Source organism: Xyrauchen texanus, chromosome 2, assembly GCF_025860055.1.
Source record: "Xyrauchen texanus isolate HMW12.3.18 chromosome 2, RBS_HiC_50CHRs, whole genome shotgun sequence".
In the NCBI taxonomy this organism is placed as follows: Eukaryota; Metazoa; Chordata; class Actinopteri; order Cypriniformes; family Catostomidae; genus Xyrauchen; species Xyrauchen texanus.
This window is the reverse complement of record NC_068277.1, coordinates 18,573,919-18,588,412: the sequence shown is the minus strand read 5'-3', so window position 1 is coordinate 18,588,412 and position 14,494 is coordinate 18,573,919. Positions and strand designations below refer to the sequence as shown.

General features: G+C 36.7%; 1 protein-coding gene across 1 annotated transcript in view; it reads left to right on the top strand.

The window, feature by feature from the left end:
* Positions 1-14,494, top strand: part of dock11 (dedicator of cytokinesis 11) — a 99,961-nt gene that overhangs the window by 67,547 nt on the left and 17,920 nt on the right. Inside the window, exons 40-45 of the mRNA XM_052141723.1 lie at positions 1,670-1,785; positions 1,928-2,065; positions 2,180-2,362; positions 11,711-11,824; positions 12,392-12,607; positions 14,267-14,324. Coding sequence (XP_051997683.1) covers positions 1,670-1,785; positions 1,928-2,065; positions 2,180-2,362; positions 11,711-11,824; positions 12,392-12,607; positions 14,267-14,324 — 825 coding nt within the window. The remainder of the gene's footprint in view (positions 1-1,669; positions 1,786-1,927; positions 2,066-2,179; positions 2,363-11,710; positions 11,825-12,391; positions 12,608-14,266; positions 14,325-14,494) is intronic.

Genomic DNA, 14,494 nt, shown 5'->3' with positions numbered 1-14,494 from the left:
GTAACATGAAAATTTAACAAAACTTAGCAAAATGTAATGTAACAACATGCTATGCATAATGCAACTTTGAAAGTAATGTAATGAAATAAAAAGTAATGTAACAACTTATTGTAACAATGTTATGACTAGAGCTGTCTGAATGAATGTGTTAAAGCATGTGATTAATTAAAAAAGTTTATTGGTTAAAATTTTCTTTATTGCGATTAATTTATTGTTAATACTGCAAGAACACTGGTGTGAAGGGCGGAAACTTTTCAATGTGTCCTCCAGGAGTCATTACACTGAGGCACACTCCACAGCGCCAGAGCCATTCTACCAAGGGAGCCTACAAGCTAAGCATAAAATAGCATAATGTAGGCGGAACTGTCTTAACACGCTAGTTGACCGTTGATATCCTCTATCCTATGGAGGTTATCTCAGTAAATAAAAGAATATCTGACAGCGCTTCCCTGTCAGTGATAAAATGATGGAGAAAGGAGTTCATAACACTATTTGATGTACAAAACAAGCACAGATGGGACTTGTGATAAAAAACAATTCTTTTTCAGTCTTTGTAAGTTTTAATTACCACAGAAGCACACCAAATCTTAACTAACACCAAAACGCAGAATGAGACGTTTTTGTTTGCAAGCACTTTCCGTGGTGAGTTTAAAGCGGCGCACGACATTGCTGCTTTGGCGCAAACATGAACACAGCTTCATGATTAGGAAAGTTACCAGAAAATTAATATTGTGGAGGATGTTTAAGGGATTTAATAACTATTGCAATAAATATGCAACCTATGTGGAGACTAGTTTTTAAATTATTTTTAATTTCCCACTTAGACTTTGGGAAATGTTTAATTTTACTTGAATTGTTGCTATTTTAGTACATCTTTATAATGTGGAAGGCTTTGTTTGGAAAATTTTAATAAAGCATTATATTTCTACATATACATTTTCTTTCCTGAGATGGAAATAAATGCATTTTTAGAAGAAATTACATATATAGTGTAAAATTTCAACACTTTCAATTAATCGCGATTATCTACAAAGAAATTATGCAATTAATCGTGATTAAAAAAATTATAATCGACTGACAGCACTAGTCATAACATAACATACACAATGTTGTCAAAAGTTTGGGGATACTATATGCCCTTGATAAACATTTAATTTAAAATTTTTATTTCTTAATGGACCTCGCTTTGTGCACAGGGGCATTGTCATTCTGGAATAAAAAAGGGCTCTCCCCGAACTGTTGCCACAAATTTGGAAGCACACAGTGCCTTAGAATGCCATTGTATGGAGTATCATTATAATTTGTCTTCAGTGGAATTATTGGAGCAACCAAACTCGTTAATTAGAAGGGGATGTCCACATAATTATGTCCATTTAATGTGACATGACATAACATAACATATACAGTAACCTCATATAACCTGGAAATATTAGTCCAATTCCATTCTCATGATCATCGTAACCTTGTGATTGATCATTTTGATTCTCACTTCTTACAAAAATGTGTAGCATTACAACTGCCCAATGTGAAATCTGAACAGTTAAATTCACTTAATGAGAAAACTCTCAGATACCAGACTTAAAAATAAATAAAATAATTAATTCAGTACATTCTAAGACCATACAACATTGATTAACATGGACAGTAATTGTGGGATCTTGTATTTCAGCTGGTGGCCCCACAGAAGCGGATGTCAACCATCAGGCCTTGCTTGAAGGCAATATCTCGACAGAGGCCTGCCTTACAGTACTGGACATCCTGTCACTCTTCACTCAGTGCTTTAAGGTAAGTGCCAGTCCAAAATTTGGGATAAAAGGGGATAAATAACTGTTAGATTAATAATAAAGAAGCTCACAAACAAGTTCACTGCTGGTTGGATAGATGGGTTCTTCCATTTAACTAATAGTGTGAAAATGGATCTCAACAGAATCAGCTGCTGGACAGTGATGGTCACAATGCTCTGATGACGAAGGTTTTTGACACATACCTCACCTTACTAAAAATCGGACAATCAGAAGCAGCAGTCAAACACATTTTTGCATCTCTGCGAGCCTTCATCATCAAGGTGAGAACAAAACATCTAAAGAATGACCAAAAATCTTTATTGACTTTTTTTCAAGATGTTCCAGAACGTGCCAACTTGATCATTGATGCGTTTGTATGTCAATGTATGTTTTAGTTCCAGGTGCCTCTCTTTAAGGGTCGTGTAACGCTGTGTGGCTCGCTGTGTTATGAGGTCTTGAAGTGCTGTATGTCTAAACTAAGTGTCCTTCGTGGAGAGGCATCTTCCCTACTGTACTTGCTCATGAGGAACAATTTTGAGTACACCAAGAGGAAAAGCTTCCTGCGCATGCACTTACAGGTACATAATTAGGGGTGGGAATCTTCAGGAATTGTACGATTCTGCTTCTGAATCGGTATGAAATGGTAGAGTAACATGAAATAACCTCATCATGGTCATGATTAGTGGTTCTTGCTCTCAATGGGGTGTGTGGTAAATTGTGCGTGGATCGCGGAGATTAGCATGAGCCTCCCCGTGCGGAGTCTCCGCAGTGTCATGCACATGATAAATGCGTGGATTGACTGTCTCAGAAGCGGAAGCAACTGAGACTTGTCCTCCGCCACCCGAATTGAGGTGAGTAATCGCGCCACCACAAGGACTTACTAAGTGGTGAGAATTGGGCATTCCAAATTAGGGAGAAAAGGGGATAAAAAAAAAGCATTCCAGGTAACAATGGCATAATGAAATGGCATATCAAAGAGACATGCATGTTCATTACCTTTAACTGTTGAGGCCGCTGCCATTTTGGTTCTTTTACATGATGTCACAACTGTCAAGTCGGAGCTTTCATAGAATTCAGAGTTTAAAACTTGTAATTACGAGTACTACAAAGGCGTGAATACTTTTTACAAGTCTGACATTATTTGAATGCACCATTCACTGCATGAAAAGAGTCAAATCTGGAAAACGGTGGGAATAGTAAACTCCCACTTAACTTCATGTTTGTCAGAAGTATTAGGGAAAAAATGGACCCAAGTAACACGTTAACATCCACAAAAAGCCACATACCTCAGCGAACATGTAAAGGGAACTGTGAAGTTTGACAGAAATTTACAGAATAAATTCAACTGGTTATGATGACTGATGGCAGTCCTGCTGTGAGGGGCTTTTATATGTTAACTGGCAATTGTGTGTGAATAGTGTTATGTGCTTCAACCTTGCTGTTTTTTCAGAGTACAGGGGAAAGAAAATAACTGAAATTTGGCTTAGTGTCCACTACAGTGAACTACATTACTGTACAGACAAACATGCTAAAATAAATACCCTGAAATGAAAAATTGATAGACAAACAGTGGTGATATTTAACTCAATAATAACTACATTTTATTTTACTTGACATTTTTGACAGATATTACAGAAAAAAAAATTATTTTAATATTACGAGATTTATCTGTATTTATTTTTTTATTATGTACATTTTAAACACATACTCAGTTACCATTGTGCTGACATAATAGTTATTTTAAATGGCTTATGGATCATTCATATCAACTGCCTAAAGCATTTGGTCAAGAAATATCAAACAAACTGTATTGCAGATTATTACTATATTATTTCTATATATTTTTTTAATTTTTTTTTTTTTTTTTTTTAACAAAGTACGGGTACTAAAGAAATAGAATGCGAACAATTTAATCTGTCCAAATAAAAAAGATTTACTGTACAGTACAGTTGTAAAATAAAATTAATAAGTTAATAAAATAAAAACAAAAATAACAAAAAAGAAAGTAATAAAAAATATTATCTAAATAAAATCTCTGTGTCCATAAAAATACAACAATATGAAAACTTTAAGGATCATATAGGCCAACCATTGTGCAGAGTGGTATTACTACTGATACCTTCTCTTTTGTCTGGCTTAACTGCACAGAGAAGTACTAGGTACACATCTGCCTGCAATACGTTCCACAGAGTTCAGAGTGTTCTGCAAAGTGTACATTTTTCCTGAACATTTACATGGAGGTGTTCAATAGCTTTTTTTGCAACCAACCCTGCTAAAAATCCTAGCTTAACCAGCATCTGAATCAGAATGAGCTTTATTGCCAAGTATACTTACACATACAAGGAATTTGCCAGGGTGACAGATGCTTCCAGTGCACAAACAATACAACAACAAGAAGATTAAGAAAGAGATGATAAAAAATAGAATACAAATAAAAAGGGAATAGAAAATATAAGTATATATAGAAATACACTGATCAGCCACAAACTTTAAACCACTAACAGCTGATGTGAATAACATTTAGTGAATAACCCCTGTCAAGGGGTGGGAAATATTAGGCAGCAAGTGAACAGTCAGTTCTTGAATTTCATGTGTTGGAAGCAGGAACAATGGGCAAGTGTAAGGATCTGACCGACTTTGACAAGGGCCAAATTGTGATGGATAGGCGACTGGGTCAGAGCATCTCCAAAACGGCAGGTATTGTGGGGTGTTCCTGGTGTGCAGTTGTTAGTACCTACCAAAAGTGGTCTAAGGAAAGACAACCGGTGAACCGGCGACAGAGTCATTGGCGCCCAAGGCTCATTGGCGCCCAAGGCTCATTCATCTGTATGGCAAGCGAAGGCTAGCCTGTCTGGTCCAATCCCTGGTCCGAAGAGCTACTGTAGCACAAATTGCTGAAAAAGTTAATGCTGGCCATGATAGGATAGAAAGGTGTCAGAACACAGTGCATCGCACCTTGTTGAATATGGGACTGCGTAGATGCAGACCGGTCAGAGTACCTATGCTGACCCCTGTCCACCACCGAAAGTGCCTACAATGGGCATGTGAGTGTCAGAACTGGATGATGGAGCAATGAAAGAAGGTGGCATGGTCTTATGAATCACATTTTATTTTAGATCATTTGGAAGGCCGGGTGTGTGTGCATTGTTTGCCTGGGGAAGAGATGGCAGCAGGATGCACTATGGGAAGAAGGCAGGCCGATGGAGGCAGTGTGATGCTCTGGGCAATGTTCTGCTGGGAAACCTTGGGTCCTGGCATGTGGATGTTACTTTGACCCATACCACCTACTTAAAGATTGTTGCAGACCACGTACACCCCTTCATGGCAACGGTATTCCCTGAGTGACCTCTTTCAGCAGGATAATGCGCCCTGCCACACTGCAAAAATTGTTCAGGAATGGTTTGAGGAACATGATAAAGAGTTCAAGGTGTTGAGTTGGCCTCCAAATTCCCCAGACCTCAATCCGATTGAGCATCTATGGGATGTGCTGGACCAAAGTCCAATCCATGGAGGCCCCACCTTGCAACTTACAGGACTTAAAGGATCTGCTGCTAACGTCTTTGTGCCAGATACAGGACACCTTCAGAGGTCTTGTGGAGTCCATGCCTCGACGGGTGTTAACCTGCAGTGATTAAGAGCAGTCATTGTAATGGGAGAGTTTTTCGCACTGCTCGATTTCTGTGTACAAAACAGTTTTGTTTTGTCATGTTAATAAGTAGGCTAATGTGAATTTGATTTGTACAAAATAGCAATAAAATAATTCAGCTTAACTGTTCTAAGTGTGTTTTGGAGGTGTAGAACATAAAGAATATGGCATGAATAGCATATTTCAGGAATCACCATTGTTGTTATTGCATCTGCTCTTATAAGACCCATTTGCCACGCAGCTGGTATTGGTAGATTTTACGTTTTCACGAATCGCACAAACTCTTAAGTGCAACCACTGAGGCAAATGCTTAAAAAATGCTTAAAAGAAACTGGAGCGCAACTCTTATCCACCATTGAAATCTGCTACTCCGATGAACCACACGGTTGCTTACTTTGTGACGTCATGGTAATTAAACATTTTAATTGACATTAATAATCGCGATTACCATATCAAGAGCAATAATCGACAGTTATGATCGTATGTACAAATACAAATCTGTTATAAACAGATAGTGCAAGGAAATATAATGGCAGAAGAGGTAGGATATGTTAGATAAATATAAATAGACTAAACTGTGAATTGCATATAATTATTGCTCAATGGGGCAGTTTTAACTGTTCATGAGATGGATAGCCTGAGGGAAAAAAAAGTGTTCTTGTGCCTGCAGGGCTTGACGCTTTTCCCCAAGTTGAAAAATTTAGGAGCACATAAAGAACTTTAGGGGCGCAATGAAAATGTATCAAAACATTTGTTTTTCCTTAATGATGAGACATTTACAATCGAAATGATTCAATTTATTTGAATACTAAAAGTGCACTAGGCTTCAAACTGTATTTATTTAATAATTATGTAATTATTTATAGTTTAAACTACTTTAAACTATTTTGGATTTATTTCCACTCTTCTAGTTTTTCTAATGTAGGGTTATAAGTGGTCCAAACTTCACAAAGGCTTCCTCTTCTTTTGCAACATAATATGCAATATTACATTTTATTTTCAGCTGTTCAGCATTCTCACAGCCACCTGCAAGGTTCCCGAGCATTTGCTTTCTCCCTCGATGTTCGCATCACTGCACAGTGCATGGCTCCACAATTTACTGTGTTTCTGCATGGTATCTTGTTTAAGGTGAGGGTTCCCCATAACAAAGTCAAAGTTGCCTGCTTGCTTCTGCCCTTTGCAGTACTTGCAGTACATTCAGTTGTTCGCAAAAATGAGCCATGGGAATGTTCTCTGCCATTGCTGGTTAAAATTCCTACCGACGGTGGATGATGGACTGGTATCGGCACCGGGGGCTTCAGTTAACATTACCTCATCGCCTTCCTCGTCCATCTTCTCCATCTCCTTTTCAGCGTCGACTGTTCTGAGTGGATCACTTTTTTTCTTTTCAAAAGACAACATTGATTCAGCGTAGTCAGTGACCGTGCCATAGTGTGTTATCAACCTTTTTGTTGAAAAAATATATAGAGGCTGCTTGGGCTGAATTTTGTAGTGTGTTTACATCTGCATCTGTGGAAGAATGCAGACATTCCAGAAACATTAACAAGGCAAGGCAAGGCAAGTTTATATATATAGCACATTTCATACATAATGGTAATTTACATAGAAGAGATTAAAATAAGAATAATTGAAACAGTTTAGAATATAAAATAAAATAAAATACAGTACAAACAGTCGGACACACAGTGGCACAGTGCTCATTCAGTAAATGCACAGCTAAACAGATGTGTTTTAAGTCTGGATTTGAATGTGACTAATGTAGGAGCACATCTGATCTCTTCTGGAAGCTGGTTCCAGCTGCGGCTAGCATAATAGCTAAAAGCAGATTCTCCTTGCTTAGAGTGAACCCTTGGTATTTCTAGCTGATGTGATCCTAATGATCTGAGTGATCTGTTGGGTTTATATTCAGTGAGCATATCTGCAATATATTGACAGTTAATTAAAAAATAAAGGAACCTTAATTCCCAGTTCTGTATAAGGACAATACTATTCCACATCATCTCAGTTTTCTGGCATTAAATGCCTCCAACTGAATAGGCCCTTATCTTTCACCTCACTAGTCTGGTCCTGTTTTCCAAATATAATATTCTAAAACGACAAGCCTGTTTTAACTGGCCCACATGTTATATGTATGATATTTTAAAAATATTGTTTGCCTTTCTTATCGCTTGACAAATATGCATGCAATCAGATTCCCTAAGTGTCCTGTCTTTGTTATAAGCGAATGTCTTGGCCCTTCATTCCTTGACTTGGGTTTTTTTGCTTTCATGCAGTCATCTTTGGACTTGCAAAACAGTTTACTGTAAAGAGACCTATAGCACGTGGGAAAAGTGTTTCATGAGACTTGTGATTACTGGCAGGGAGGAGTGCTGTTGCCTAATGGTTTAAGATCTAGACTGCAGGTCTAGGTGTTGCAGGTCTGTATCTTGTTATCCATGAGACAAACATGTTCACAAGTTTCTGACACAGAATCCAAGTCAAGTCTCAATCTTTTTTAAGGCAAGTGTCAAGTCTTTTGTCACTGGTCCTAGTCTATTTCTACGGATTTCTTATAAAAAGTGAGCATATCACCAAACATTTACGAGTGCATTAGAGGCTCCCTTGTTTCTAAATAGTCGCAATATTCAGAGACAATATTTCTCCTTGTAGACATAAAGGCTTGTGTTGTTTTAATTTGAAGCCCAAGTCTGAAGTACATTTTTCTTAGTCTCGAGTTTCAACCAGATTTCTTCCTGGGTGGCTGTGTCTATAATAATCATACTGTAAGGCTTTGCACTCAGTACATGAGTGTTAGATGACAAAATCGCTGTACTGCTCACAATACAGATATAAGTAGATATGCCTAGAATGCAATAATGAAATACATCAAATTTTACAAATGAAATGGTGGAATTAGTCACAGGAACCATTTTTGCCATCACATTTTAAATTTCTGGCTTATTTTATTCCCTAACAGCCCTTTATTTATTGATGTTAAAATTTCTATTTTTTGCAGATCGAGTTAATTCGAAATTTTTTTTACAATTAGGAATCTTTGATACAATTATATGTATACATGCCATAAAATCAGTGGACATGCTGTTATTAAAAGTTGGGCAATATCTTCTGGCAATGTAGTGTTCATTGCAAATGCATTGTTCGACACTATACATCAGATATAAATCAAACATGTATAAATCAAATTCGAATGGTAAAGTTTAAAATCTGAAAACTATTATTTTCTCTGTTTGTCACAGGAAGTTGGGAAAAACATTGGTGAAGTTTCAGGGATTGAAAAAAATGGATACTGCATTAATTGCATTTTTTTATGCATTAATCGATCACCTATTAATCACAGAAATTAAGACATTAAATTTCCAGCCCTACTAATAATAAACCCAATTTTGAATAGTTTTGATGAATTTTAAAGGAAGGTCGTGGTTTATAGTCCTTATGTTCTTTTTAAGGAGACACATCTATTGTTTTTGGACATTTAACTTTTTAGACAAAGGGTTTTCTTTTCTTTATCCATACTTGCAGTACATTTGGCACACACACACACACACACACACACACACACACACACACACACACACACACACACACACACACACACACTCAGAGAGAAGAGTCATAGAAAATAGTATGTTCAATACATTTCCAACAAATGCACAAACGTAAAAAAGTAGCAGTCAGCAGTCATGTTGTGGTGTTCCTAAATGATCTAGCAATAATCAGCTGGGGGTACAGTATGCTTTAGAATAGATTTCAATGTGCTGGGTTCAATCAAATTCAAGCTCAATTGGCAGCATGAGTGGCCCTCAGTTGTAAAAACAAATAAATACTGTTAACAGTAATGTACTTATAATGGAAGCCTATGACGCAATGCATTCTGGAGGGTTTAAGAGCCAAAATCTTGAAAAAAAATGTAAGCGCTTATATTAAATCATCAAAACAAAAATGTGTGTTTTATGAGCTGCATTGCCTTTCCCCTTATGCTTAAATTGAAAGTGCATTACTGCAAAAACTTTTTTGTTTTTACTAACTGAAGGACAAGACAATTATTTTCTGTGCCAACTGACAGCATGATATTAGAGTTTAACTTGTATTGAATGCATAATATTCCTTGAAATGATGCCTGATATTAGGCATTTGGCTTTCAGAGACTATTAATTATGTTATCAATATAGGCCTTTCATGTGCATTATATACTTCAGCACCATTTGAAAACAATCAAATGGGGGTTTGAAGTTTGAATGCCTGAAAGAAACACTAGTACTCCTAAATATTCCACAGGTAAGTAGGAATGAGGTTAGTGTTGAAATTGAGCAACTAGGAAAAGAGTGCATTTATCAGCTACAGTGAAATGACTGCATAATAAGCAAGCCTTACGCCCGTTTCACACATACTCCATTTGCAGTGCGTATGTGTTGCATATTTTTTTCCATACCCATGTTAACAGGTTAGAGCTTTTACACTGCACGCGGATGCAGTCCGTCGATCCGTTCCAGTTGCGGTGCGTATACAGCAGTGCAGCGATCGGTTACGCACCGAGTCTATTTTTGCTGAGCTGCACCGCACTGAATTAAAGTGGCAGCGCATTTTTCACATTAAAATAGACATAGATTGACAAGAAACTGTAATAATTTCATCATATACGCATAATTTCAGTTAATGTGTTCTACAGTTACTAAATTACAGGGTCAAGAAAAACCAAAAAGTATGATTATAGTCCCAAAAGTTGCAAAATGCCATCATATATGATTTTTTTACCCAAATGCGTCTCATTCTTCTCCTTCTTAGCAACAGATATAGCGCGATAGCTTTTCTTCTGTCAACAACTCGAACTACATGTAAAAAAAAAGAATCACAATGATTATTGTTGATGATGATGATAATTTTCAGACTGTTTCAATGTCTTAAACAATGTCAAAGTTAACATTTGGATTCAAAATCAAAATGACACATTTTTGATTTTGTGGCACACAGAAACTGCAGATCAGTAGCGCACTGCAAACGCAGCATATGTGAAAGCACTATAGCGCGTGCTGCTCCTGTACCGTATACGCACCACATACGTACCGTATACGCACTGCACACGGAGTATGTGTGAAACGGGCGTGAGGGACATATTGCATTCAAAAAGTAATTCTACTTTTAATACTAATGTGATTACAGGGCTCAACAAGGGGCCAGTTGACAGAACTATAAATTAGTTGATTACGTACAAGCGTTTTTATGCCTTACAAACTTAAAAAAAACAACTTTGATGTTCTGAACATTTTTGCATATTATGTCACCAAGGTAATGTTATCTACAGTAGCTGGCTGACATAGAGGAGGATTTGTTGAAATTGCAAGAATTACTTTGAAATCCTCTTAGCATCTGTTACAGGTAATAAATGAAAAGAAAATCAGTGTATACCATAATTGTAATTTTTTGGCATAAAAAAAGGAAGTTTCTACATTTATTAATACAGCATCTATAGCATCCAGCTATTTTTGCCAGTAATAAACATAATATATAATTTTTTGTAACATTTCTTTTTTGGTAAAGGTAACTTAACATTAGGACTATGTAAAAAAAAAAAGCAATACAATTATATTATACACACACACGCATATATACACATACATATATACACACACATATATATTATACATTCATATATTATACAATTGTGTATTATATTGTATTATTATGTGGGATTTGTGGGATCTGTGCATATTTCTGGTAATATTCTAGTGTGTAAAATGTATAATGTAAAGCTGATGAGTGATCACCTGATTGATTAAAGTATGACTGGATTCAACATATAAGTATGTTAGAGTGGGCATGTGACTTGTATTTAATTTTGTTGATGTTCAAATGGCATGCAGCTCTTACAGCATTTTTAGGAGATCTGGCAGCATCGTGCGTGTGTTGATTTGTAATCTCAAAACTTTTTCTGATGTGTCATAAAAGATGACGTACCTGAGAATGTCACTTCAAATAGAGTATGCTGTATTAAATGTCTTTTGAATATACTCATCAAAGGTGACATAAAAGGTGCCCTTAAGAATGTGAAAGTGTCTTCATGGCCTTTTGAAACCTCTATCGTGCCAGTGAGTCTGGTCAAGCCACATTCCCTTTCTGAACTTTCTTGTATGCACTTTCTTGTAAAATGTGCATTAGACAGTGCACAGACTGTGGGCGGTCTGTTGGCTTGCCGTCTGAAGCTGAGACTAGTGAATACCTAAAGCGTGCTGTAAGAATGTTTCTGGAATGTTGCATGAACATTATGCATCTGTTTCCCCTCTAGATCATCATTGCTGTGAGCCAGCTTATAGCTGATGTGGCTCTAACAGGCAGCTCACGTTTCCAGGAGTCACTGTCCATCATCAACAACTTTGCCAACAGCGACAAAGCTATGAAGGTGCAGTACAGAATATGCAAGCAGAGATCTGCAGTAATTTATGGGCTCATATATGACCACCATACAGTAAAAAAAAGTCATGAATTCTTTTATTCATCAACACTTACAAATTACAACAATAAACAGTTTCCTGAAATATCCTTGCCTCTTTCTTTGCAAATATTTGTTTTGAAAATGATATGGCTTAGAAAAATTCCAAGGGCCGAATTCCACTTTTAGCTGAATTTAAATAAACAATTAACATTTTAAATTATTTAAATTTAAGTCTTCACCAGCTAGACCAGCACATAAACCCTCCAAGACCAGCATGTGAGGTGCATACTGGTTAAGCTGGTCTTTTCAATTGTGCGATTTTTGAAGACAATATGGCGTAAAAAAAAAATGTTTTGGACTCATGAGATATTCTATTGCATTTGCGTGCATATTTTGAGAAAATTAATCTAGCAATACATTTTTGCATGTTCACATTATTATATATGTTTTTGCAAATGAGTGAGGGACCAGCCTGTTTACCTATATTTGTATACATCTTTGTTTAAGTTTACTTTTATCTTAACTTCTCCCCAGACCACAACATTTCCCTCTGAAGTGAAGGGCCTCACAATGAGGATTCGCACTGTTCTGATGGCCACTGCTCAGATGCGAGAGCACGAGAAAGACCCAGAAATGCTGCTAGACCTTCAGTATAGTCTCGCCCGGTCATACGCCAGCACTCCGGAGCTTAGGCGCACCTGGCTGGACAGCATGGCTCGAGCACACAGCAAGAATGGAGACTTTTCCGAGGTACATTTTAAAAATGTTTTTATGATAATTTGGAATAATAAACTGTAACAGTATGCCAGGCTTCATTGCTTTATTGCTGGAGTGCAGTAAAGAGAATCCAGTTCATGTATATCTTAGTTCACATTGAACAAATTTTGGCCCTCCCAAATTGTGTGTAGCTGAAACAAGCACAACATGTTTTTCAATCATGCCTTCCTACCGGACAATATTAAAGGGATAGTTCACCCAAAAGTGAAAATTCTCTCATCATTTACTCACCCTCACGCCATCTCAGTTGTGTATGACTTCCTTTCTTCTGCAGAACACTAACAAAGAAATGGTGGCCAGAACTTTTTTACTGTAAAATCTCCTCCCTGCCCAGTAGTTGGTGATATCCACGAAGAATGCAAATCGCCAAAAACAAAAGAAGAATGTGAAAGTGGAGATGTATAGTAAAAAATAACGTAAATATTGATCTGTTTCTCACCCATATCTATCATTTCACTTTTGAAGACATTGATTAAACCACTGGAGTATTATAAATTACTTTTATCCTGCCTTTAATGTGCTTTTTGGACCTTTAAGGTTTTGGTCACCATTCACTTGCATTGTATGGACCTACAGAGCTGAGATATTCTTCTAAAAATCTTTGTTTGTGTTCAGCAGAAGAAAGATAGTCGCACATCTGGGATGGTATGAGGGCGAGTAAATGATGAGAGAATTTTCGTTTTGGGTGAACTTTGTCCCACTTTGCCCTGCAGGCTTTCTCAGGTATTCTAGGGCACATTACAAGGGCTCAATATATTTTGCAAGACTCAACATGCAAAAAGCATCTTCTGTCCTTGATAAAAAAAAAATATATATTTCCTGCAGATGGACCAGCTAAATCTGAGTCAGTTTATGTTAATCTCTTATTATCTGTTTGATTTGTACAGCAGATATGGGGAACTCTTAAAAAAAAAAAATAATAATAATTATTAATCCAGTAACTTCTAATTCATAAGTCAGTTATTAAGTATTTCAAGGCTATATCCAAATATGCTCTGCCCCTTGGAAACCACCTCCTGGTGATTAACGTTCAAGTTGTCCTTTAAACAGTCTTATTAGCACCTGTCACTCCCTTTCATGCATGACTGAATGCAAGTCAAACATGGATCATTTTTGCAATACTTCTTTTTATGCTGATTGAGTCCTACTTTATTACTTACTTGATCGTGAATTATTTAAGGGTTGAATTTATTCTTTACTCTTTTAAGCATTTAAATTAGCCATTGCAGTAGAGTCTTGAAAAATACTTCCATATAAACCCCTCACAGAGTGTAAAAACAGGAACAGAAGAGAAGCTGTATCGGCCAAAGGTCATTTCCTGGAAGGCTTTTTCCAGTATTTCCATTTTGTACAGGGATTTCTTAAAAGAAAGGGTGGGATTATATAACAGCAGCACCTAAAACTAAACTTTGTGATGGCTATTTCCTTATTTTATTGCTTTTTGAACCTTTACTGAACTGGTATGGAAAGTAAGAAAAGCTGTTGAAAATGATGAGCTACGTGTGGTTCATTATGTATTAGATGTTTGTTTTGTGGCTTTGAATTTGACAACTTGCCACCCAACCGTATTCATTATGTTAATAGTTTGAAGCTTATTTTCTCTTGGATTTCTTTGCCCTTTTATTTTCACAGGCTGCTATGTGTAATGTTCATGTTGCAGCATTAGTGGCAGAGTATTTGCACAGGAAAAGTAAGTTAACAAAGTTTCATTCTTTACTTTTTTATTTCTATTCCCTAAAAGGTTCAAGTGAACCTCTGGGTTATAATTATATTTTATGCTGCATTGCTACATTAAAATCAGAATGTATCTACCCTCAAATTACAATGGCAAGAGCAACACACGTTCTCTCTTCATTTCCA